We start from the raw sequence: 26,189 nt of genomic DNA, 5'->3' as shown, positions 1-26,189 counted from the left end.
ATGAAGCGAATATTATTATATAATATGCTATTATGATATCCTCGCGAGAAGGAAACCGTATGATAAGCTACAGCTTTCATTTGCGATGATGAGAAGAAGCGGTATCAACGTGAGAAGAAAACCGCACGACATAGCATGTACTATGTAACCATACTAAACTTTCAGATATACTTAATCGACAGCATGTGATGTGGTTACCCATAGTATCCCTTTGGAATACGATGTATAACCACATCACATGCGATATGAGAAGAGTGCGGCAGTATCAATTAGGCTAGAGAAAGAGAATTACTAATAATGCGCATGATGACATAATAGCAGTCATATCTGGTATGGAATTGAGAACTGATGGTAATGTTCCCCTGAGAGTATATTCCGTGCATCGAATGTTTACGTAAAATGCTCAATAGCTAGTAATCTTAATATTTGTAATAATGGGCGAGGAAAGCGACTTTTGGCAAAATGAATATTACGCAATCCATAAAAAGTACATGTCGTTAGTAGGAATATGGCCGTACGACGACATGCGTAAAAGATATCTACGTTTCTTTCTCTCATTTACGATGTCCTTCAGTGTTATTGTGCCCCAGGTATATCATATATCGTATTTTGAGACTATCGCATTTTTCAAGAAAGTACTCGCGGCGTGAGTAGTAAACTTGGCATAATAATCGCGCAATAATTAATTCTTACGATAATAATATATTCTTATTATTTTATAATATTCAAAATTCAGACACTTCAACGCAGCTCGTATTATTAATTTTAAGATATCATACATCCTAGTTGGCTCAATCGACATTGATACTATTTTCGAATGCGTGCCACCGATATTTATCACTACAGTTTCCAGTTATAAAATATTTCGCTTAATGCTGAACAACAAAAAGGTGAGTAATGATCATACTTCACATAGCAGTTAATGTAATGCAATCAACTGAGACAAATAGTTAGACTACAGTAGTAAAACAAAGCAGGTTCTAATCCACTTTTAAAATGAATTTAAAAAAACCGCACCTTTTTTTAATGAAATCTTTGTGAACCTGACCTTTTTAATGAAATCTTTTTGAACCTGACCTTTTTAATAAAATCTTTTTGAACCTGATCTTTTTAATCAAATCTTTTCGAACCTGACCTTTTTAATGAAATATTATAATTAACCCCTCCCTCCTATTTATTGATACTCCCCTATTGATACTCCCTCTTTATTGATACCCTCCGTCCTCCCAAGAATTGTTGGATTCTATGGGCGAGATGGCGGGCGGCCGTGACGTCACGCACATGGCCGGAGGAAAACGTGCCGGGATGTAGGTAGGCTCGAACCTAGGCCCCGCGCGGTTGCTATCTGAACGCTCGAACATTCTAGACCACCGTCGCCTATTGCTAAGTAGACGTCACGTTTACGGATAAGATGGCGGCCGTGACATCACACACATGTCCTGAGAAAAACGGGCCAGTTGTTGCTAGACTCGAACCTGGGTCCTGCGGCTACTATCGAACGCTCCAACCTCCTAGACCACCGTCACCTATTGTTAGTTGATGTCACGTTTACGGGTAAGATGGCGACCGTGACGTCCCGCACATGTCCAGAGAGAGAAACGTGCCGGGATGTAGGTAGGGTCGAACCTGGGCCCCGCGATTACTATCGAACCTGGATCCCGCGATTACTATCGAACGTCTATCAAACGTTTATCGGACGTCTCTCGAACGTCTATCGGATGTCTATCGAACGTTTCTCGAACGTCTCTCGAACGTCTCTCGAACGTCTATCGAACGTCTATTGAACGTCTATCGAATGTCTGTCGATGATTTAACGATGCGTGTCGTTGATCAAGAAGGACAATCGCACGATTTTTGAGGAGAAGAGATTACCATTAGATTGCACGTACGACGGCAACGATAATAAACATAATCTATGAAATGTTTGTGGTGAATCAAGTCGAACAGGAGAAACAAGCTGGAAATATATCTTTTACGAGACACGCGATTAACAGTACAAAATCCCTCGTTCGAAAGAATCTCAGCGCGTTGAACGTTGAATTTTTGAAATCTCTGGGATTCATCGTACAAAACGATTGAGAAAGATGATTAACATTTTGAACATTGGAAGTGAACCGGTCTTTGACGATTGCATCATCAAGATTGAGACACATACGAATCCATACGCTAACACAACGTTTGGATATAGCGACGAGATACGAATACCCATACAGCAACAGGATTTATACATATGCCATGCGAGAGTTATCTCTATGTCGAAGGAAAGGTGACGAAACAAGTTGCAGTCGATGGTGCGACTGTAACGTTGGGATATAATTGCGTTGCATTCATGTTTGATGAGATCCGTCGGAACTGGATGGTGTGGAGATTGATCGTAACAGAAACGTGGGAATAACTTCAACGCTCAAAAACTATGTATCGATATCTTCAGACGAAAATGCTGTCATGAAAAATGCCGCGTGGGATACGACTGACACTATTTCGCCGGACAGGTTTTGCGTACCACTCAGCGTATTGCTAGGATTCTGTGAAGACTACAAGCGTATAGTGATTAATGCGCGTCACGAATTGATTCTATTACGATCGCGCAGCGACAACAACAGTCTATTAGGATCTTCAACGCTGGACCCTAAGATTGAGCTATTCAAGATACAATGGCGAATGCCTCACGTAATCTTGAACGATATCAATAAACTTTCCATGCTGAAAACTTTGAAGAATGGACGATATTTGAGTATGAGTTTCCGCTCGTGTGATCTGTATGAATTTCCTCTATTGCAAAGCACGACCAAACACCAATGGACCGTCAAAACTGCTACTAATTTAGAAAAACCTCGATACGTTATCTTTGTGTTGCAGACTGGCCGGAAGATTGTTATGTCAGAGAATATAACTCATTTCGATGACTGCAAATTGATCAACGCGAAGCTCTATCTGAATTTAGAGTGTTATCCGTACGATGACATGAATTTGGACTTTGCAAAAAATAAATACGCAATACTTTACGATATGTATAGACGTTTCCGTAAATCGTATTATGGATGCAACAGTGCTGAGGTATGGTTAACAACTACCGACTTTCTGCGGCTAGGTCCTTTCGTGGTTATCGATTGTTCGCGTCAATATGAGTCCGTCAAGAGAACCACAGTAGATGTGCGGATAGAATTTGAGTGTAAGGAGAATATACCGGCGAATACTACCGCATATTGTCTCATTCTGCATGATCGTGTAGTTGAATATACTCCGCTAACCGATATAGTGCGCAAACTCAACTAACATCAGAAAGTATGTACGAGAAAAGAATAATACACGAAACAAAATGCTATAAACGGCATTTCTCTCCCGGACGTACCAAAAATTGTACGACGTTTAATAAAAACATTATTTCAAATGTACAGATGTTTCTTCCAACACGCTTATCCCCTTTCACCTCTTAGGATTTTATATGATAATTGTGTTTGATAAAAATACAGTTCTTCATTTGCGGTATGATGATTATTAGACGTCCGATAGACGTTCGAGAGACGTTCGAGAGACGTCCGATAGACGTTTGAGAGACGTCCGATAGACATTCGATAGTAATCGGGTCCAGGTTCGATAGTAATCACGGGGCCCAGATTCGACCCTACCTACATCCCGGCACGTTTCTCTCTCTGGATATGTGCGTAACGTCACGGTCATCATCTCACCCGTAAACGTGACCTCTACTAGCAATAGGCGACGGTGGTCTAGTAGGTGGAGCGTTCGATAGTAGCCGCAGGACCCAGGTTCTTCGAGTCTAGCAACAACCAGCCCGTTTTTCTCAGGACATGTGCGTGACGTCACGGCCGCCATCTTACCCGTAAACGTGACGTCTACTAGCAATAGGCGTCGGTCGTCTGGAAGGTTCGAGCTTTCGGATAGCAATCTCGGGGCCCAAGTTCGAGTCTATCTACATCCCTGCACGTTTTTCTCCGGACATGTGCGTGACGTCACGGCCACTCGCTATCTTGCCCATAGAATCAAACAATTCTGAGGAGGAGGGAGGGTATCAATAAATAGGGGGTATCAATAGGGGGTATAAGTAAATAGGGGGGATTAATTATAATATTTCATTAAAAAAGTCAGGTTCGAAAAGATTTCATTAAGAAGGTCAGGTTCAAAAAGATGTCATTAAAAAGGTCAGGTTCAAAAAGATTTCATTAAAAAGGTTAGGTTCAAAAATACTTCGCTAAAAAAGGTCCGGCTTTTCAAAATTCATTTTAAAAAGTGGGTTAGAACCCGCCTTGTTTTACTACTGAGTACTGTAAACTCGGATATGATAGTCATACGAAGAAGATAGCCATAAACTGTAATTCTTCTAATAATTGCTAAATGGTGCGTTTTTATAGTCACTCTTAAATGAAGTGATATTTAATAGTTTATGCTAGGTGCGCAACTAAGTTTCTGGGTTCTTTTGATCAATGAAAAATGGAAAATTTCAAGAAAAATGCAAAAAATGGTTTATTCAAAGTATCGTCCATCGCTAGCTATACATTTTTGCCATCTCTCTGGAAATACCTGAATACCGCGACGATAAAACGATGCGTCTTTGGACCGAAACCATTCATCCAACCAGTTTTGCACTTATTCGAAATTGGCCAAGTTTTGCTCAGCCAAGCCATGCGCCATCGACTGGAACAAGTGACAATCGGAAAGGGCCAGGTCTGGCGGGGAATACGGCGGGTGTGGTAGCAGATCCCATTTCAGCGTCTCGATGATGTCCTGGACTATGGAAGTGCAATGGCATGGAGCGTTGTCGTGCTGCAATATCACTCGTTCGTGTCTCGTGTCCCATTCTGGCCGTTTTTCGAACAATTCATGGTTCAAATTGATCAGTTGTTGTCGGTAGCGATGCCCATTGACAGTTTCCCCCGGTTTCAGCAGCTCATAGTACAGGATTCCTTTCTGCTCCCACCAAACGCAGAGCATTGTCTTCTTTCCGAAGCGATCTGGCCGTGCCGTCGATGTTGATGCTTCGCCAGGTGAAAGCCACGATTTTTTGCATTTGGGATTCTCGAGATATATCCACTTCTCATCGCCAGTAACAATTCGATGCAGGAAACTCTTTTCTTCATGCCGCAAAAGTAAAATTTCGGAAGTGGCTCTTCGATTTTCCATCTGTCTCTCAGTCAACTCATGAGGCACCCACTTTCCTTCCTTTTGAATTTTTCCCATGGCATGTAAACGTTTGGAAATACCTTGGCGAGTCATATTTAATGCCTCCGCAAGTTGATCTTGTGTTTGCGTATCATCTTCATCCAATAACGTTTGCAGATTAGCGTCCTCAATTGTTTTTGGTCTTCCGGAGCGCTCCTTGTCTTCAGTGTCGAAATCGCCACTTCTGAAGCGTTTAAACCAATCTTCACAGCTGGTTTTCGACGGTGCATGTTCGCCGTAGGCCTCCTCAAGCAAACGACGTGCTTCAGCTGCACTTTTTTTCAAGTTAAAGCAGAAAAGCAAAGCTTCCCGCAAATGCTGTTTATTTGGCACAAAACTCGACATCTTCGTTGTTAGAAAAAATATTTTTGCGTTGCGATATGTGTTGGTATTACGACTGGTTATTGTTAACAGATGTCCAAACTATAAAAAAAACAACTTCAGACATGTATGTCGACTACATGTGTCGTTAGTGCCATCCATGTGTGAAACCCGGAAACTTAGTTGCGCACCTAGTATGTATATACTATTCGAAATAACAATATCGTGAATATTATAATATTATATCAGTTTTTACTTCCGACTGCGTACAAAGTATTTTATGTTTATTAAAAGATGCTACAACGTTGAATAAATTACGATTAAGCTGACGTAATCAATGTTAAGCATATAACGAAAGTAAGTAAATTATTATGTGACATATAATTTTCTTTCTGTTTTCACTATCTTTTGTAAATATTATAGTCATCTTCCTTCACAGTTTGATCAAGATGGCCTACTTTTTTAAAATAAGTTGGCCAATGCAATCGACATATATTAGCATTAGTATTGCAGGTAGAAAACTATCGATATTTCACACAATCGATAATTACCGATAATTTTTTTATAGATAACTACCGATAATTATCGTTTGAGCCATTGATAGTTTACCGCCTATATATTAGGTGTACAACTTAATTCTCAGTTTCAAAATTCAATGAATGACAACTTCTATTCAAATTGAAATTTATTCCCGCCCTATGGTCTGAAAGTACTAAGCTTCAGCTTTAGAATGCAGTATAACAGATGATAGCCTTGCTGATATAACCTCAAAAAACAGTAGTGTATGCAATGTCGTTCGAAAAGCAGCATTTGAGGCACTGCCTCCTTTTCACTTTCCAACTTAAAAAAAATACAGCTGAAGCACAGGAAATGGTTTGTTCGGCTTTGGGCGAAAATGCTGTTTCCTACAGCACTTGCAAGAAGTGGTTTCGAAAAGGAAATTTTGATTTTGAAGACGGAAAAGATATTATTGCGCAGTTGGTGGGACTGAAAGGGTGTTATGTACTACGAATTGCTTGAACCCGGTCAAACGGTCAATGCTGAATGCTACAAGCAATAACTAATCAAAGTGAATGACGCATTCGGGCAAGAAAGACTATTTACTGGTAGTGGAACGAGGCAGGTACTACTGCTGCATGATAACGTACGACCACACACGGCAAAAGCGACCCTGGAAATCATCTCCAACTTAGGCTGGGAAATTCTTCCTTACGCGACGTACGAGTATTCTCCAGACCTCACCCCATCAGATTATAATCTGTTCCGATTGCTACAGCATCACCTAGCTGATTCGCACTTCTGAACTTCTGAAGAAGTCAGAAAAGGCATCGATAACTTTATTGAATCCAAATCACCATCGTTTTTCTGAAGCGGAATTCGAAAGTTGCCTGAAAGATTGCAGAAATGTGTAGAAAGTTGTAACGGTCGAACTCCACAATTCGGTCGTCGCTACGCGTATTGCGCGGATAAGGCTCATCGGAGTCCGGGTTCGGTGAGGAGGAAAGCAACGAGACACTTGAGAATAGAAATGTAAAGAACTTAGATTTATTCTATGCTGACTTATGTACAAGAGCTCGGCCCCGAAGGCATTGTCACGGGTTGCATTTGTTAGGCGCGTCGGTACGGTACGGTGTGATGCGATGTGCGGTACACGCGAGTGTACAGACGGATAGGCCGCGCGGGAGGCAGGGCCTATTGCGCGACGCGTATAGACGATAACGATGGTAACGGCGCGGTGATCGGTCTCGCCTCGCGACGCTGGGCGTCTCGGATAATTATCGCCCAATACTCGGCTTGCAATCGCTCGCGTAAAGATGGTCGCCGGACCGGAGATTTCGACTTTCGGTCGAACGCATGCACGCGAGTCGCGGAATATGCTCAATGATTTCGTCCGTCGGGGCCGAGGATTTTCGACAGAGAAGGCGTACGCACCTTCTCGTTTCCCTACGTTCGCGGAGAAAAGCGACCAAGTGCTGCAGACACTCAGCGGAGACGGCGGACGCACCGTCCCGGGTCCTTGGTCGCTAGACGGATCGCCTAGAGGCTGAGTACGCTCAGCGGAGTTCGCCGACGGACGAACCCCTGACTCAGGGCGGCGGGTAAGAGACTGCCGAGTACGCTCGACTGAGCACGCGCACGCACGAGCCCAGGAAGACGGGAGACGGTCAAGTATCGAGCATGCTCGATCGAGACTGTGGACGCACAATCCCGTTTGCTTAGTCGCTGGTCGGGTAGTCGGAAAACGGAAAGCAGAGCGAAACGGTACGGATCTTCTAGCTATCGGCATAGAGCGTCTAGCTAGAACGGCAGTACGGATCGGTCTGGTCTCGAGAAGCTCGATCGCCGCCGTTTTATAGTTGTATTCTCTACGATTGATACGACAGCGATCGAGCGGCGCGCCAATCAGCGCGAGGCACGGTGACGGTGCGTGATCGCCGCGGCGCGCGATAGCGGTGGCGCGCGATATTTTCGATCGTTCGGGGTGGCGCAAAGCGCCGTTCTTCGGCCTGACAGATGGTCGGTCGGGCCGGTAGTAACGAGGTGCATTTGCGCTTCGTTACAAAGTGAGAAAGATTACTTTCGGGATTAGGTAAATATTCTTTTTTTTAAAACTAAGCATTGAAGTTGAGCAAAAAAGGCCGATAATTAAGTTGTACATCTAATAGTACCGTTCGGCAAAACATAGATCTTTTTTTAATATTTTACAAAATATTAGGTACATCTTTAACGTAAAATATCTATGATCAACTGTCTTATAATACTATGGTTATCTTTTCTTCAAAAGTCAAGTAAAATACCTAATGCTTATGCTTTAATCCTTGGATAATACAAAATTTCTATTAAATATTTTCTCTTTAACTTTGATAATATTATGTACTTTGCGCTTCAGTAAAGTAATATGCTAAACATATTACTAAAACATAACAAAAATAAAAATACGTTCTTTGCATTTTAAAAAGTTTTGATCGTCTGTTCCGAATTTATCCTACCAAAAAATTCAGTATATACACTGCTCAAAAGAATTATGCCATAGATAATTTATTGCCGAAAATTGGCCAAATTTGACTGGCGATTATTTCGCGAAAAATGATTGTTAGACTAATGATTTTTTTTTTCAAAATGAAGTTTAAAGTCTCTACTTTAAAAATGTATCTCCATTTTTTGCATGCGATGCACCCCATTTCTTCTATCACGGTGGGGAAATCCTCATGGATACCTCTGTCCCTTGGGAGGGGGAAGGGGTGGGAGTTATGCTGGACTCTTATCGGCTAAAACCCCACCGGGATGTCTGCCAGGTAGGTCGGAGTGAGGAGAGTCGGGGGAACTGCGTCGATATTCTCTTTCCGACTGTGATGCACCCCTACCCCTGTAACCTCTGACATCTGAGGGCATGTTTGGTATACTGAAAATTGCAAAGTTTGACGGAATGCACGGAAGTGGACAATTTTTTTTCGGGGACGCCGTTTGTTATAAAGTTCAAATCTTCCCCTTCAATTTGAAAAAAATGGAGTCGCTACAATTTTTTTCGCAAAGTTACAGCCCTTCAAAAATATCGTTGCTTTTTACCTTCGGGCCAAGTACCGGCCGACGAATTAAATGATGGAGATCATAATGAAGTAACGGCAAAAGTGTTTATTGACATACGCACGCAAGCACGCGCGCATGTCTTTCAGCTCCTGGCTCGTGTTTTGACTATGGTCAACATTCCTAGCATCGGCAAGCAAACCCTCTCCGTATTCTCCACGACTCCGTATGATTTCTGAAGGGCTCTAACTTTGCGAAAAGAAATTGTAGCGACTTCCTTTTTTTTTTTAATTGAAGAGGAAGCTTTGAACTTTATGATGATGCAAACGGTGTCCCCGAAAAAAATTGTCCGTGCATTCCGTCAAACTGTCAAATTTTCAGTATACCAAACATGCCTTCATATGACAGGGATTACATGGGCAGGGGTGCATCGCATGCAAAAAATGGAGATACATTCTTAAAGTAGAGACTTCAAGCTTCATTTTGAAAAAAAAATCATCAGTCTACAATAATTTTTCGTGAAGTAATCGCTAATCAAAGTTGGCCAATTTTGGGCAATATATTATCTATGCCATAATTCTTTTGAGCAGTATATAGTCACACTGTATGGCATCATTCATATTATTAGTATGTTATTATACAAGGTATACACGAATTTGTGTTACTTTTTACTTTTTACACGATTTAGCATTATCGACAGTATTGTAGTTAATTGAGTCGCATATAGATATTGCACACATCATATCATTTATAAGGAAGTTCAAGTGGTTGACTTCTCGGCTGCTTGAGCTAAAATCCCTGTGAAAAGGTGTACATACATAACGTGGAAATTATAAAAATATGAAAATGAAAACATACAACTGCTTGAGTTAAGATCTTAATACAATCCTTTTTGCATTAGGATCTTAACTCAAATAGCCAATTATAAAAATATAGTAAAAAATAACGTTATATAAGTCTTAAAATCTTTCCCGTTACTGGCGTAATTTTTATGTTTTTATTTTCATATTTTTATAATGAATTTCCACATTAAATATCTACAGCTTTTCATAGGGATCTTAGCTCAAGCAGCCGAGAAGTCAACCACCTGAACTTGCCTATAATGATGTAATGCGGGCAATATCTATATGCGAATCAATTAATTATAATGCTGTAATGCTAAATCGTATGGTAAAAAGTTGCAACATGAATTCGTGTACACCCTATATATGTGAGGGGTAAGAAATCATACAAACGTATTTTCATAGGTAATGGCTTGCATAAAGACGATTGAGAATGACTGGTGGTCACTGGAATCGGATATAGAAAAAACTATTTTACATCAACGAGCTCGGTACTTGTTACGTGTCACGACATTTTACAAAAGTACGTAAAGAAAGTAATTCGCTATAATAGAAATGTGGAGAAAATTAAAAATCAATTTTTATTATTTCATTTTATATTTCGCCTTTTTCAAAAAGACTCAAAAATTATCAAGTTGGTCAGAAAGTCTTTTCGTATTTTGAGTCACCTTACTTGTCGCATCTATTAAGTCTAGTAATTAATTCTTTCCGATTTTCGACAATTTTTAATCTTTATTTAAAAATCTATTAGGTGCGCAACTAAGTTCCCGCTGTTTTTCAAGAGATGGCTCCAGTAGTAAGTGCTGGTCGATTGTGACATAACCAAAACGTCATGAACCAAGCTTAGACATATGGTAAACAAACCGCTTTGACACATTAGTGATTTTGTTTTTGCGTCATATACTTTTGGTTGTGTGAAAATGTCTGATTTTGTGCCAAATAATCGTCATTTGCGGGAAGTGTTGCTTTTCTTCTTTCATTCGAAGAAAACAGCGGCTGAAGCGCATCGAGAACTCCAAAAAGTTTAGAGATGCTGCTCTAAGTGAAACAACGTGCCGTGATTGGTTCCGTCGCTTCAAAGACGGCGATTTCGATGTTGACGACCGTTCGCGTGAAGGAAGACCAAAAACCTTCGAAGACGCTGAATTGGAGGCATTGCTCGATGAGGATCCGTGCCAAACGCAAAAAGAGCTTGCTTCAGCATTAGATGTTACCCGCCAAGCGATTTCATGCGTTGGGAATGATTCAAAAACAAGGAACTTGGGTTCCTTATGATTTGAAGCCAAGAGACGTTGAGCGTCGTTTTTTCGCCTGTGAACAACTGCTCCAGCAAAAAAGGAAGGGTTTTCTTCATCGCATCGTTACGGGTGATGAAAAATGGATTCATTACAGCAACCCAAAGAGAACAAAATCATGGGGACTGCCCGGTCATGCTTCTACGTCGTCGGCTCGGCCGAATACTCACGCTGCGAAGGTTTTGCTGTGTATTTACCGGGGATACCGGGGATAGGACCATGAGCTGATTATTGGAAAGTGGGCTAGAGGGGTGATTTTGAAATCAGTTATGGAAAATGAATTATTAACAAAGTTTATTAAAATTAGGATAACAAACAGAACGAAAATAAGAGTACAGAGATTTACAACGGCGCGATTTATAAGGACACGATTTATAAATACGCTATTTAACCTTACACCGAATAATGATATTTGTATGTGCGTATTATAGGTGTGTGTATGTGTGTGTAAAGGAAATACTCCTTGTGTGTGGAGGAAAGAAAGGGAAAGAAAAACGAATATAGAGAAAACTAGTCGGATGAGAGGGAACGAAAGCGGTCGGGTAAATTAAAGGGAGTGGACAGTTAAGAGAGAGAGAGACAGGAGAATATGATAACGAAGGAGTGGACGAACGTGTAGGAGAGGGTGAAGGGGTACCAGGGAGAAGAATCAAAAGTTGCGAGAGGATGTAGGGAGGTATAAATGGGAGTGACGGATTTGGGTGATAGTTAATTCCTGATGCAATATTAATTATTGTTCGGAGATACTGAACAGAAGATTGTAAATTGTCGGGGTCTCTCGTTTCGAACATTGACTCGACTGAGTGAAGAACTCGGTAAATAGTGATCATAGAATGATAATAGTAGCCCACTGAAACCGGATTTCAATAAACGGGTTCAATCAATGAAATGGGAATCTAAGTAAGAGAATAAAAAATAAAACTTACTGCTGGTTCTAAGGTGTCCGATACAAAGAAAAAGGTGCTGCTGGTCTGCGTGGGTGGACAACTCTTGCTCTGTGCCAAGAAGTGGGTTGGATTTTTCTGAGTCGCTCACGGTTGCCCAATTTTGCACAAGTTACGTTACACAGAACAGTCGCTCAACAATGCAATAGAAACAAAAGATAATTGCTGAATAACTGCGGAAGATGTACAGAAAAACTAACTGCTAAAAAACTGCGGAAGATATGCGAAAAAACAGCTGAGAAGAAACTGCAAAAGATGTGTGTCTGGAGGCGAATTGTCGCGATTTTTATACAGATGATCGGAGGCAGGAGGCACCAAAATGGACCTATCAAAGAAGGAGATGGGCCTTGGAGACAGGGTGGAACCTTGAGGAAAGTCTAATGGTGTTGAAGATCTGATTAGTATTTTTAATTATTAGCCTTGATCAACTTTAGTGGGAAAAAATCTTAGCTATTAGAAATTGAGGATGAAGTTAAGAAGATCTGATGGGAGAGGACGGTTAAGTTTTAAAGACATGGATCTTTAGATATAGATGGAATAAGAGGTGGAGAGTGGTGTGTCTCAGTTTTGGGCGGATGTTGTGATTGGCCGGTAAGTTAAGCATAAGAAGTACAATGGTGGTAGATTCTTGTGGGAACGCAAGATTTTACGGGGTAGGGACATACGTACGAGTGGAAAACATATGTTTCGGTCAACCAGAAAGGTCAGAATGTCATAAAGCTTAAGTTGAAATAAAGTTTTATGACGACCGGTGAAGAGATGGTGACGGATTATTTGATAACCAACTCGAAACTCTCTTGAGTTTCATACTTTGATTGTTTGACTGGTAGGGTACATATGGAATCGAACTAGAAGGATGCAGGTTTCAAGGTTTTAAAGCAGAAATGCTTCGAGTTGCTTTGTTTTACCGGAGATTTATTAGTGCAGAGTTTCAAATTTTATAACTGGAGCGTCGGACACATTTAGGGAACGTTCTCAGATATAACTCTGAACAGAGACGTGTAAACTAGATTTTTACAACAGGGCTCTGTTTCCTGTTATTAAATTTTTCCGGATTGCTTTTGATTTGACGCGGGCGGCTGTTTGCCAGATGTGTCTGTTTCTTATGTCCATTGTTATATTAAGAGAATAAAGGTTCCAGAGAAAAAAATATTTTTTAATTGCCTGAAGTCCGCAGGACGTAACAAATACTTTGTACTCGTTACTGGCTTATATCAGGCAGAAGCACTATAAGGGAAATTTGGCATAAATGCATTGCATATTGGCGAACACGAGCAACCCCTGTCGAACAGTTAATGGGAAATTTGCCAGCATCACATATAACATTTGCACCTCCATTCGCTAAAAATGGTGTCGATTACATTGGACCCTACCATTAAAATAAGTTGAAACAAGACAGGCAAAGCGTACCTGTGTTTGTTTTGTAACTAAGGCTGTACACTTAGAGATTGTTTCAGACTTAAATACACACGGATTTTTAAATGTTCTAAGAATATTCATAGCGAGGCGTGGTAAATGTATAAAAATTTTCTCCGACAATGAAACAAATTTCATTGGCGCTAACAACTCATTAAAAGAAATGTATCAATTAAGACAAGCGATATCAAGATTGATGATTATTTAGCAAAGCAATCAATTAATTGAACCTTTATTCCCCCGTAGTCGTTGCATCGGGAGAATCTGTAGGAAGCTGCGGTAAAATCTTATAAAAATCATCTAACAAAAATAATTGGTGCAACTTCATTTAGTTTTGAAGAGCTTATTACTATTGCAGCACAGGTAGAAGCCATATTAAATTCCAGACCTTTAACTCCTGCATCTTCAGATCCCACCGATCTCAATGCTTGGACTCCTGGTCATTTTTTAATTAGTCGCTCACTTGTTTCTATCATAGAATCTGATCTGACAAATATTTGTGAATCGCCTTAATAATTATCAAGTTCTGAAACAAATGCGACATATCGTTTGGAAGTAATGGCGAAATGAGTCAATTGCAGCAGCGAGTTAAGTTAAAAGAGCTTCGAAACGTAATAAAGTAAAGAATTATGTTATGTTATGCGTGAGCCAAATGTTCCTCCAATGAACTAGCGTCTTGGCCAAATTATCGAGGTACATCCTAGCAAAGATGGTTTAGTTGTAGACGTAGTTAGTGGTAGACGTGAAGACCAGCTCAGGTATACAGGGTTTCCCATTTAACCTGACAAATCGTAATATCTGGAAAACTACATGTCGGATAAAAAGAAGTGGGTAATGAAATTTGTTCGCCTCGAAGGGGGACATCCAATAATATCAAACTCGACCTCCCACCCCACTCGTGGGGGGTGGGAGTGGGGGGCAACTTTGAAATCTTAAATAGGAATCCCCACTTTTTATTACAGATTCGGATTCTACGCCACAAAATACGTATGTTTCGTTCGGAACTTTTTTTTCGATTCGTGATAGATGGCACTGTAATCGCTAAAAATTAGATTTTCCGCAATTCTCCAGAAATGATCATTGGATTGAAAAATAAAAAAATACCTGTTCAATATTTTTAAAAATATTTTTAAAAAACATAACAGTTATTGTGCCCCATCCCCTCGCGGTAGGCTGGGTGGTAACGTTCAAATCTCAAATGAGAATCTACATTTTTCATTGCAGAATTAGATTTTACGTGAAGTTTTTATGGAAATAATTTTTTTCATTCGTGATAGATAGCGTTGAATTTTTCCGAGAAACTACTTTTAGCGTTATCTAGGAATAACGGCGAGGACGTAGTAGCTGCAAAAATTGATTAAGCACCTCTCCTGATTAGAAAGGTAAGTGTCTAGTAATGATCGTCTTTTAAGTTCTATGGGCGCGGACGATGGAGAGATGCCACTAACAAATTAATTATGGGGGGGGGAATAACTGTTATCATGTTTTTTAAAAATATTTTTAAAAATATTGAACAGGTATTTTTTTATTTTTCAATCCAATGATTATTTCTGGAGAATTGCGGAAAATCTAATTTTTTGCGATTACAGCGCCATCTATCACGAATCGAAAAAAAAGTTTCGAACGAAACTTACGTATTTTGTGGCGTAGAATCCGAATCTGTAATAAAAAATGGGGGTTCCTATTTAAGATTTCAAAGTTTCCCCCCACCCCCACCCCCCGGGAGTGGGGTTGGAGGTCGAGTTTGATATCATTGGATGTCCCCCTTCGAGACGAACAAATTTCATTACCCACTTTTTTTATCCGACATGTAGTTTTCCAGATATTACGATTTGTCAGGTTAAATGGGACACCCTGTATATCAGCGTCCTTTATCTAACAAGGGGACCCTCCGACCTGTTAATAAAGGATTTTATAGCTCTCGAATAGCTCTCGAATATATTATAGAGAGACCTCCCCTGTGCATGAGGGTCAAAGGGTTTTCCTCAATGGGTCTTAGTTTCGGAGAAAAAATTTTGAAGTTCCACGCATCCTAAAATACTCGGTACGTAGCAGCAACTTTCGAGTCAGCGGACGTGGCGCAGCGACTGCGGTTGCGACTAGTACGCTGTAGGATCCAAGTTCGGTTCTGACCATTCTTTTTTTTTATCAATTAGCAAGAAATGTTCACAGCATATATCGTGATATTCGTAATAAGTAAGAACTGTGTTATGATTATGTAGTATTTAATATATAGGTCAATTCTAGGATAAAAAACTGAAATGGGAAGAATTGGTGGAGACAAATCGTATTTTATTATTGTATGTAAATATAGTTATAGTAATATCAAATAATTCTTACATCACAGATTCCTCTGTATGAAATGAACAATTTTCAGAGTGATACTTATCATAGAAACAGGAAAAATATAAATTCACAGAACACCATGCACATCGTATAAAAGCATTTTCCTTATAGGCACATGGTTGTTTTAAAAGCAAGACCGGAAAACATAAATCATTAACATTCGAAAATATGTTTCTCTCTGCATACATTGTGATAAATAAGAACATATTCGTAATAAATAAGAACAGTAATATTATTCATACTTCATTCATAAATCCCGTTTTATAGTATCGCAGTCGATTTTAAATATTATTTGTTTTGTATCCAATGTGTTAAGCATTGCTTTGCTCTACATTCCAATATTTTGATGGAGACAGTATAACAGAGGATTCAACGTGTTTGAATTTGGTCGTTGGTTTCTCGTTCGCATTCGACCTGAAGCCTAACAAAAAATACTTTGTCAAAAGACCGTGGTACCTGATTTAGAAAGACTGGGGATGTCGGCTCCTCCGTTAGTAAGAAGTAGCAGCCTCGTTCACTTTCATTCGTTCAGGGCTCCCGAGAGAGAACGATCGAAGCGGTATTGTGTACTGGATAATTTTGATAAAATGGAATTAGACGACAAATTCAAGGGAAAAGTGACAAACGCGTTTAAATATTGTAAGACCTTGATGCAAAATAACAATTTATTAACGGATACACCTCCAGACGAAATTTCTTCTTCTTCCATCTTGCTTTTAAAACAACCATGTGCCTGTAAGGAAAATGCTTTTATACGATGTGCATGGTGCTCTGTGAATTTATATTTTTCCTGTTTCTATGATAAGTATCACCCTGAAAATTGTTCATTTCATACAGAGGAATCTGTGATGTAAGAATTATTTAATATTACTATAACTATATTTGCACACAATAATAAAATACCATTTGTCTCTACCAATTCTTCCCATTTCAGTTTTCTATCCTAGAATTGACCTACATATTAAATACTACATAATCATAACATAGTTCTTACTTATTACGAAAATCACGATATATGCTGTGAACATTTCTTGCTAATTGATAAAAAAAAAGAATGGTCAGAACCGAACTTGGATCCTACAGCGTACTAGTCGCAACCGCAGTCGCTGCGCCACGTCCGCTGACTCGAAAGTTGCTGCTACGTACGGAGTATTCTATGGCGCGTGGAACTTCAAAATTTTTTTCTCCGAAACTAAGATCCATAGCGGAAAACCCTTTGACCCTCATGCACAGGGGAGGTCACTCTACAATATATTCGAGAGCCATCAAAATCCTTTATCAACAGGTCTGAAGGTCCCCTTGTAAGATTTGTGTTTTACCCATCGAAATTTAAATTATTTTGAAAGTTAGAGCTTTCAAGGCCGGCAGTATTGTTAAGTCTTTTCTTATTAATTTCGCTTTCGACACATATTTTTAGTTTAAACTCTCAAAATGCTTATTATAAGTCCCGCGCGATTGCCTACTAGCGCCACGGTGGTGTAACTTGTATGAGCTGCGCGCTCTTCTTCTTGTTTTTTCTATTCTCTTTTTTCTACTTTCTCCCGGTTTTTGGGAGGAAAAAGAGCCAGGCGGTCAACCAGTTTAACGCTGTTGCAACAAGGAACATTGTCGTTTATATTACACAAATAAAGAGTTATCAAGCAAATAAGTATGAACTGCAATCCATTTATTGGAGAGGAACACTATCGAGCGAAAGATAATAATTATCTTTCTTATACAAATGCTCGATTTCTTTACGTGTTGATATTAGAGATTGTGAATGCACTTCACACGTTCTTTTTCTACATAACACCGGCTGATATTTGTCTCAGTATATACATATGTCTCAGTATACCATGGTATATATTATATTTTGATTTGATTTTTCGTGACATTTGAATGAAAACTTTAAGAAAACATACATTTTTGAAAAATTTGCATTTGCTTATGTTTATCATGTATAATTACTAATAAAGTCTTTATGTCCCCTGAAAAGAGACATCCGAGTGGTTTGCTAGACTTTCAATATCCCCTCAGGGAAAACATCGGAGTAAAAAGAGTTAATATACAGAGTGATTCAAAACAACCTGCCATTATTAAAAGTATAAAATCCTGATAAAATTCTAAAACAACTTTTCCTCTTGCAAAATTTTGGCAAAAGCTTAGATTTTAAATTATTAAAAAAAGTAGTAGACCTATTGCCGGTCGGGTACGGGAGGTAGACAGGTGCGGCGCAACTCATCGTCAGACGTGGGCGCTAACGCGAAGTACCCGCAGCAATCAGCTGATCACACTACATATTGTCACGTCCCTGGATTCTCAACCCCTGAATATCATCGCTAGGAGGGTTGTTTATAAACAACCTGTATTTCTGTTATTTTCCTGACACCATGTCAGATTTGGTCTGGCTTCCGCAACGAGCGAATGCATTCGAGACTGTTCTTAAATGAATGTTTCTCGGGCAATTCTATTTTGTTTGACCGCCTTGTTTCATTGTATTAATAAATTTCCTTTACTTTCTAAGTCGACTGATTCATTTCGGGTGTGAGTAAGTGAGTGAGTGATAATGAGATCTCGCAAAAGCTGCCCGAGGACGTAACAATATGTTATACACTAGCTAAGTTCCAATATTTATTGCCAGCATAAAAATCTGTATTTTCTGTGACGTTAGGTGATTGTTATAACTGGCAAAAATTTTGGAAAATAGCCAGGATTGTACGCGCACACACAAGTAGTAAAGCAAGGGGGATTCTAACTCAAATTGCTAATTAATTATGCAAAAGCAATTATTTAATAATTAATATTTTTTAATTAATACCCCTCCCCCCCTAATTGACACCCCCTCTTAATTTATTCCCCCTCTTAATTGATCCCCCTGTTTATTGACTCCCCCCTCTTAATTGATCCCCCCTGTTTATTGATCCCTCCTGTTTATTGATTCCCCCTCTTAATTGATACCCCCTATTTATTCAGACCCTCCTGCTCCACCTCAGAGAATCTTTGATTCTATGAGCAAGATGGCGGCCGTGACGTCACGAGAGAAAAACGCGTCGGGCTGTAGGTAGACTCGAACCTGGGCCCCGCGGGTTGCTATCGGACGCTCGAACCTCCTAGACCATTGCTGCCTGTTGCTAGTAGACGTCTAGTGAAGGTTCTTATAGTATATGTGTGATGACGTCACGCATACGTCAAAAGAAAAAACATGGCGGCGGTGTAGGCCAGACTCGAACCTGGGTCCCGCGGTTGCTATCGAGCGCTCGAACCTTCTAGACCACCGTCGTCTATTGCTAGTAGACGTCACGTTACGGGTAAGATGGCGATCGTGACGTCACGCATACGTCAAGAGAACAAACATGGCGGCGGTGTAGGTAGGGTCGAACCTTTTGGGCCCCGCGATTATTATCGAACGTCTATCGGACGTCTCTCGAACGTCTATCGGACGTCTCTCGAACGTCTATCGGACGTCTCTCGAACGTCTATCGGACGTCTCCCGAACGTCTATCGGACGTCTCTCAGACGTCTCTCGGACGTCTCTCAGACGTCTCTCGGACGTCTCTCGGACGTCTCTCTCGAACGTCTATCGGATGTCTCTCGAACCTCCTAGACCATTGTTACCTATTGCTAGTAGGCGCATAGTGAAGGTTCTTACAGTGTGTATGATGGCGTCACGCATGCGTCAAAAGGAAAACAAAGTTGAAACTAGGCCAGACTCGGACCCCGGACCCTTCGTTTACTGTGCGATGGTCCTACCACTTAGACCATCATAGGGTAGGTTGGAAGGGAATACGAAACGTTCGTCGAAAGAATATTTTACCATACCGACTTGCGCCGGGCACTATCCTCATCGTTCTGAGGAGGAGGAAGGGAAGTAAAATGGGAGACATATAGAATTAATTTATACATAATTTTATGTTTTAGAATATCATTTATTTGTTCACGGCTTCATACATTATATTTTTTACAGCGCATGCTAACAATTCACAATCAATGAGCGACTCGCGGTCAAAGTCGCTGCTTTCTTGTATTGTTTTTGTTGCAGTACGTATATAAGTAATATAATTCTTCTTTTCACGAAGAATATTTACAAAAGTTTTGAATTTTACACTAACTATACAGATTTTTCTGTTAACCATCCATACATGTGATTGATGCAATTTTCAAATGTAAATAATACATTTAACGTATCTGGTGTTACATATAAGCAATTATTAAAAATTGTGAGTTGCACAATTTGTGAGTTGTACATCTTACATGACGTTATTGTTAATTCTTCTATACGCATCCGGGGAGACGATGACTTATAAAAATTGGCCTGCAGAAATCTTTGGATGTCAGCACGTTGCCCCATTAGCGCATTCCAAGTTTTGATTGGCAATAGCAGTTGTTTGCCACGATTATCATCAATGACTATGTCTATGACGGGTTCAGCTCCTACGCTGATTCCGATATTCAAATATTTATAAGCAGTTGCAGTCAAAACGTATCGGCGTCCTAAGATATGCATAGCAGGAGGTCGTGGAACGCTGAAAAGACATAGAAAATTTACATGTCTGAATCTTGGAAAAATTATTACGGATAAACTAAAAGAAATAGCATTATAACACTCACCTTTCGCACATTTTCTTGCTCGGTGGAATCTCGTCCTTATGTTGAGCAGGCATGTTATAATTTGCGTGTTTAGCGTTCACTTCAGCACCGGCAGCATACATTTTTATTATGTAGACACACAACCGGTGAATCTCGTGTTCACAGAGCGACTGAGGTTTTTTTCCGAAGCCTAATATTAAAGCTACTATAGGGCATCCCCTCCTCTTACTCTTCAGAGTTGTAGCGCATGCGCAGATATATTCCTCAAAACAGGAAAGTAAATGAGATGTGGATATCTTTGGTTTAGACTCGGGATGGCATTAGAGATGTCGCTTCCGAACGACATCTTTTAACGATATCAGGGGAGAGGAGAGTGTCTTGACCATGGAGCGTCAGGTAGTTCAGTGGGTTTAGTGCAGTCCCCCTGCAAGCAAGAGACCCGAGTTCAATTCCCGGTCTGCCGACTACCGCACTTACGCGATATTTTTTCTCTCTTCGGAATGAAATAAGAAGCAGGTCCCATCACCTAGTACGCCCTCCTTTTTTCACGGTCATCATTTGACTCGCGCATATCCGAACGTGTTTTCTAACGGAGAGAACATAAAGTAAAGGATTCCAAAGAGCCGAGTATGCTCTGTAGTTAATAAAGAAATGGAAGACTTCACTCAAACCGAACGAGAACTGTTGGAGCAATCCACTCGTCTGAATTCGCGAGAGGCTTACGACGCGTGGGTGCAAAAGTTTGACAAGTGTATCAGATGTTTGGAAGAACAAAGTCGAGCAAAACGACCGCGATTGTCGATTGGCGCCGCGCAATCAGTGGTGGCTCGTATTGCACAACTCGAGGGACTGAAAATTTCTGTGCAAGAACGCTTCATACACTTGGGTGCTGGACACGCATCAAGAGATGCAGAATTGGTATGGAGAGAAATTGATACAGCGTTCGAAAGCCGCATTTCAACCGGCGCAGTTATTAACGTGAACCATATCGAACCTCTTTGATTTCTCCAAGATGCGAAGAGTACAGTGCTCGAGCACGTGCGAAGTACTATGGAAAAGCACGGCAATCTTAAGGTGAACACGGTGTTCAATGGCGAGTTTATCTCAGGCGACAATCATGCATTCAAAAGCATTAACACGAGAAACAGTGAACTCTTTTCTGCTTTAGATTTGGATAAATGGTACGAACAACGCGTCATCGAGCCTACCTTGGCATCTTTGGAAGAATTTCAAGAACGTGATAGTGGGCGGGCACTGCTGCGCATACTTGATCTCACAGTCAATGTGAACAAATACAATCCACTGCATGCAGGGTGCAACATTGAGCTGCCTCGCGAAATAACATTAAAGAAAGCCGTGATAAATGTACGAACTAAAGACAACGCATGTTTTGCATGGTCCGTGGTCGCGGCATTATATCCAGCTGAAAGAAATGGAGACCGGGAATCTTCGTACCCACATTACACCAAAATATTTAATCTTCAGGATATTGAATTTCCAATGACGATTAAACAAATTACCAAGTTTGAACAGCTAAACAACATATCCATCAACGTATACACCATTCAAGATAAAAAGAAGCAAGAAGAAACGTGTAAGATCGTTCCGATACGTCTCGCCAGTAAGAAGGAAATGCATGTAAATTTGTTATATGTGCAAGATCCACAAGAGCGCAACATGGGACATTTCGTGTGGATCAAGGATTTGTCACATCTTGTGGACATGCAACTAAGTAAGAAAAAATGCAAGAAGTATATATGCGATCGGTAAGGAGATATTCACCATAAATACAATATAACAAATATGAAATAAAAGAATAACTCGTAATATCCATTTCTTTTCAGTTGCTTGCATTATTTTTATTCCAACGAAAAACTGGAGAATCATATCATAGATTGCAACAAGTTGAATGACTGTGCAGTCATCCTGCCAACAGAGGCCAACAAGTGGCTCAGTTTTACTAATTACAGCAGAAGGGAACGGATTCCATTCGTGGTGTACGCTGACCTGGAATGCATTCTAGAGAAAATGCTAAACGAAGAAAAAAAATCGTATGTGTATCAGCATCATAAAGTACATAGTATAGCTTATTATGTACGATGTTCCTACGATGAATCATTATCCGCATATCAGTGTCGTCGCGATCCGAATTGCATTTCGTGGTTCGTCGAGGAACTTAAACAATTGGCGCATCGTATAAAAATTATTCTGCGTAATAATGTCCCTATGGAAATTTTATCACAAGAACAGTGCGCAGCATTTTATAGTGCAACGCGTTGTCATATATGCGAAAAATTATTCGCAGTGGGGGATATACGCGTACGCGATCATTGTCATTTAACCGGACAATACAGGGGTCTGGCACATTCCAATTGTAATTTAAATTATACAGATTCCTATTATATTCCGATAGTTTTTCATAACCTATCAGGTTATGACGCTCATTTTATTATCAAAGAAGTAGCCACCGCGTTCGAAGGTCACGTCGATGTACTACCAATAGCGAAAGAAAAATATATTTCATTTACCAAACATATTGAAGATACAAGTAAAACATCAGACTGGCGAAATCATATTAAATTGCGGTTCATCGATTCGTACAAATTTCTCAGTACCAGTCTCGATAAATTAGCATCGTTTCTCACTGGAGACAAATTAAAAATTCTTCAATCCGAATTTAAAAACTTATCCGACAAAGATTTTGATTTATTAACGCGAAAAGGTGTCTTTCCGTACGAATATGTGGATTGCAATGACAAGCTGCAGGATCAATGTTTACCACCGCGCGAGTCATTCTACAGTTCGCTGACAGGTGATACAGTATCTGAGAGCGATTACACGCACGCCGTAAACATATGGGAACGGTTTTCTATACAAACCTTAGGCGAATATAACGATTTATACCTGAAGACTGATGTTTTGTTATTGGCTGATATTTTCGAAAATTTCCGCGATAGTTGTATCAAAAGTTACGGTCTAAATCCCGCGCATTATTACACATTGCCAGGTTTCACGTGGGACGCGATGTTAAAACATACAAACATTAATTTTGAATTACTCACAGATATTGATATGGTAATGTTTATCGAACGCGGTATACGTGGCGGTCTGAGTCAGTGTTCCGGTAGATACGCAAAAGCCAATAATCAATACATGCAATCTTACGATCCATCGAAGCCATCCTCATACCTCATGTACTTTGATATAAATAATTTGTATGGCTGGGCAATGTGTCAACCGTTACCATACGCTGAATTTAAGTGGGTTGATGATATGTCGAATTTTGATGTATCATCAATCCCGTTAGATTCGCTCACAGGTTATATTCTCGAGGTTGATTTGGAGTATCCCCAACACTTGCATGATGCACACGCAGATCTACCGTTCTGTCCGATGCGAACGAAGCCCCCAAACAAACGGCAAGAAAAACTCCTTGCGACTTTATATAATAAGCAGTGTTATATTATTCATTATCGTAATCTGCAGCAGTGCATACGCCATGGTCTTCGTATCGAAAAGATTCATCGCATACTCCAATCCGCACAAACTTCATGGCTACGCAACTACATAGAATTAAATACGTAGTTTCGAACGGATGCAACAAACGATTTTGAGAACAATTTATACAAATTGATGAACAACGCGGTATTCGGCGAAACAATGGAAAATGTTCGCAATTATGTCGATGTAAAACTTTTGACAAAATGGGATGGACGATACGATGCAGAGGCAATGGTTGCAATGCCCAATTTTCATAGCAGGAGCATCTTTTCAGAAAATTTGGTTGCAGTTGAATTACGAAAACTCGAAGTGAAGTTCAACAAGCCGATTTATGTAGGTATGTGTATTCTCGACATATCTAAGACCTGTATGAATTTCACCATGAGTACATGTCACTTCTATATCGCGAGAAATGTAAAGTACTGTATACGGACATAGATAGTTTAATTTACCATATGTCCGACGATGTGTATGAGCTAATGAAACGTTACATTGCTAGGTTTGATACGAGCGATTATCCACAAAATAACATATACGGTATACCGCTTAAGAACAAAAAAGTTCTAGGGCTTATGAAAGACGAAAATAACGGAACTATAATGACAGAATTCGTCGGGCTCAGAGCAAAAATGTATGCGCTGAAAGTAGAAGGTAAAAAGGATACCAAAAGGGCGAAGGGTGTTAAGAAGAATATTATAGCACGAACGATCAATTTTAACGATTACACGCATTGTTTGAGAGAGGAAATTGAAACGAGTCGGCGTCAATCGTACATAAGATCCAAGTTGCATGAGGTATACACGGTATTCGAAACGAAAACTACTCTCAGTCCATACGATGATAAGCGATTTATTATGCCTGATTCGATAAATACATTACCATGGGGACATTATAGTATACTATTATAACGTTTATTTGTTTTATTAGCTATTTTACAATCAAATATGTCATCAAATGTTCTAACAAAATTATATTCATTTTTTACAATACATTATCCTTTTGTATCCATAAATTATGCGAATTGTCGAATCCCAACCATTTTACATATACTTTGTCACCTTGCCTGCGCAACACCTTTTCTACTAAGTATACATCTGGATTGGTGATACTATGTAGTTCGTATTCGTAGAAACCCCCGGCGATAGGTTTCCCGCGCGAGTCTGCGAGTAGGTAAGTTGCAGGATTAGTTGTCTGCACTTTGACGATTTTAAACACTTGGGTTGTCCAATTCGGTGTATAGCCTTTTTCAAAGATAGTTTTGAATTTGCTGACGCGTACCAGATCACCCACTTTGAATTTCGCAGGCGCTGCAATCTTTATGTTACTATAGACTGTGTTTAAGAGCTTATTAGCAATCGTAGGAGTTACATCGATAGGACGCATGCCGATAGTTCGATGTTTTCGCGTGTTGTATTCAGCGACGAGGCGCGGTAACGAGTCGATCCATTTGTAAGTTCCGTTGAATGTAAACATTTTCCACATGTTGTTCTTTAACGTGCGATTGAATCGCTCCACAACAGATGCCTTCATTACTGAATAAGTCGAATAATGATTGACACCGTGTTTCTTCACAAGTCTCTGCAACTCTGTATTGTAAAACTCCTTTCCCTGATCAGTTTGCAAGTTCTTCGGACAACTTCCACCCGTTCGAATTATCTTTGCGAATGCCTCAGCTATCTCCTTTCCGCTTTTGCTCTTTAACGGCACGGCCCATGCGTGCTTGCTCAGTACATCGATAATGGTGAGTATGTAGTGGTAGCCTCCATTGAATCGCGAGTAAGGACGCATTTCCACTACATTAGCCTGCCAAAGATCATCGTATCCATGCACTATGATGCGTCTGCGAGGAAAATTTCGTCTCGCTGGAGCGTGTAATTCTTTCACTAGTTGTTCTTTTTCGGAATGTTTCTTCTCATTATTTTTCCCCGTTACTCGCCGAGTCGTTTTCCCATCATGCGTGAAGCTTTGTCGCTTTACACCGGCAGAAACAGCTGAAAAAGTACCGATGAGTTGCTTCTCTGAACTTTTCTTCTTTTTGTTAAATTTTGACGATTGCTTCACCATTGCATTCACCATTGCTCGTGATGATCCGTCTCTTGCTTATGTCGATACTATATGTCGATTCAACTGCAATATTCTACTTTTATATTTTCGACGATTTCTTTATCTCTGAATCTGTCCAGTCTAAAATTCGTTCTGTGTTCTCATGAATGCTATTTATGCTCAGTATGTTGTACTCATTGATAGTGGCTCAG

At 40.1% G+C, this 26,189-nt stretch overlaps 1 protein-coding gene across 1 annotated transcript; it reads left to right on the top strand.

The window, feature by feature from the left end:
- Window positions 1-24,034: 24,034 nt before the first annotated feature.
- Window positions 24,035-25,809, top strand: LOC112589734 (uncharacterized). Its single transcript, XM_025304128.1, has 2 exons — window positions 24,035-24,267; window positions 25,636-25,809. Exons 1-2 carry the CDS (start codon window positions 24,067-24,069, stop codon window positions 25,807-25,809), a joined length of 375 nt encoding a protein of 124 aa, XP_025159913.1. The 5' UTR covers window positions 24,035-24,066.
- The last annotated feature ends 380 nt before the right edge of the window (window positions 25,810-26,189 follow it).

This window comes from Harpegnathos saltator, unplaced genomic scaffold (genome assembly GCF_003227715.2).
Source record: "Harpegnathos saltator strain DR-91 unplaced genomic scaffold, Hsal_v8.6 scaffold59, whole genome shotgun sequence".
NCBI lineage: Eukaryota > Metazoa > Arthropoda > Insecta > Hymenoptera > Formicidae > Harpegnathos > Harpegnathos saltator.
Note: the sequence above shows the minus strand (reverse complement) of the source record. Positions and strands in the feature narration are given on the sequence as shown.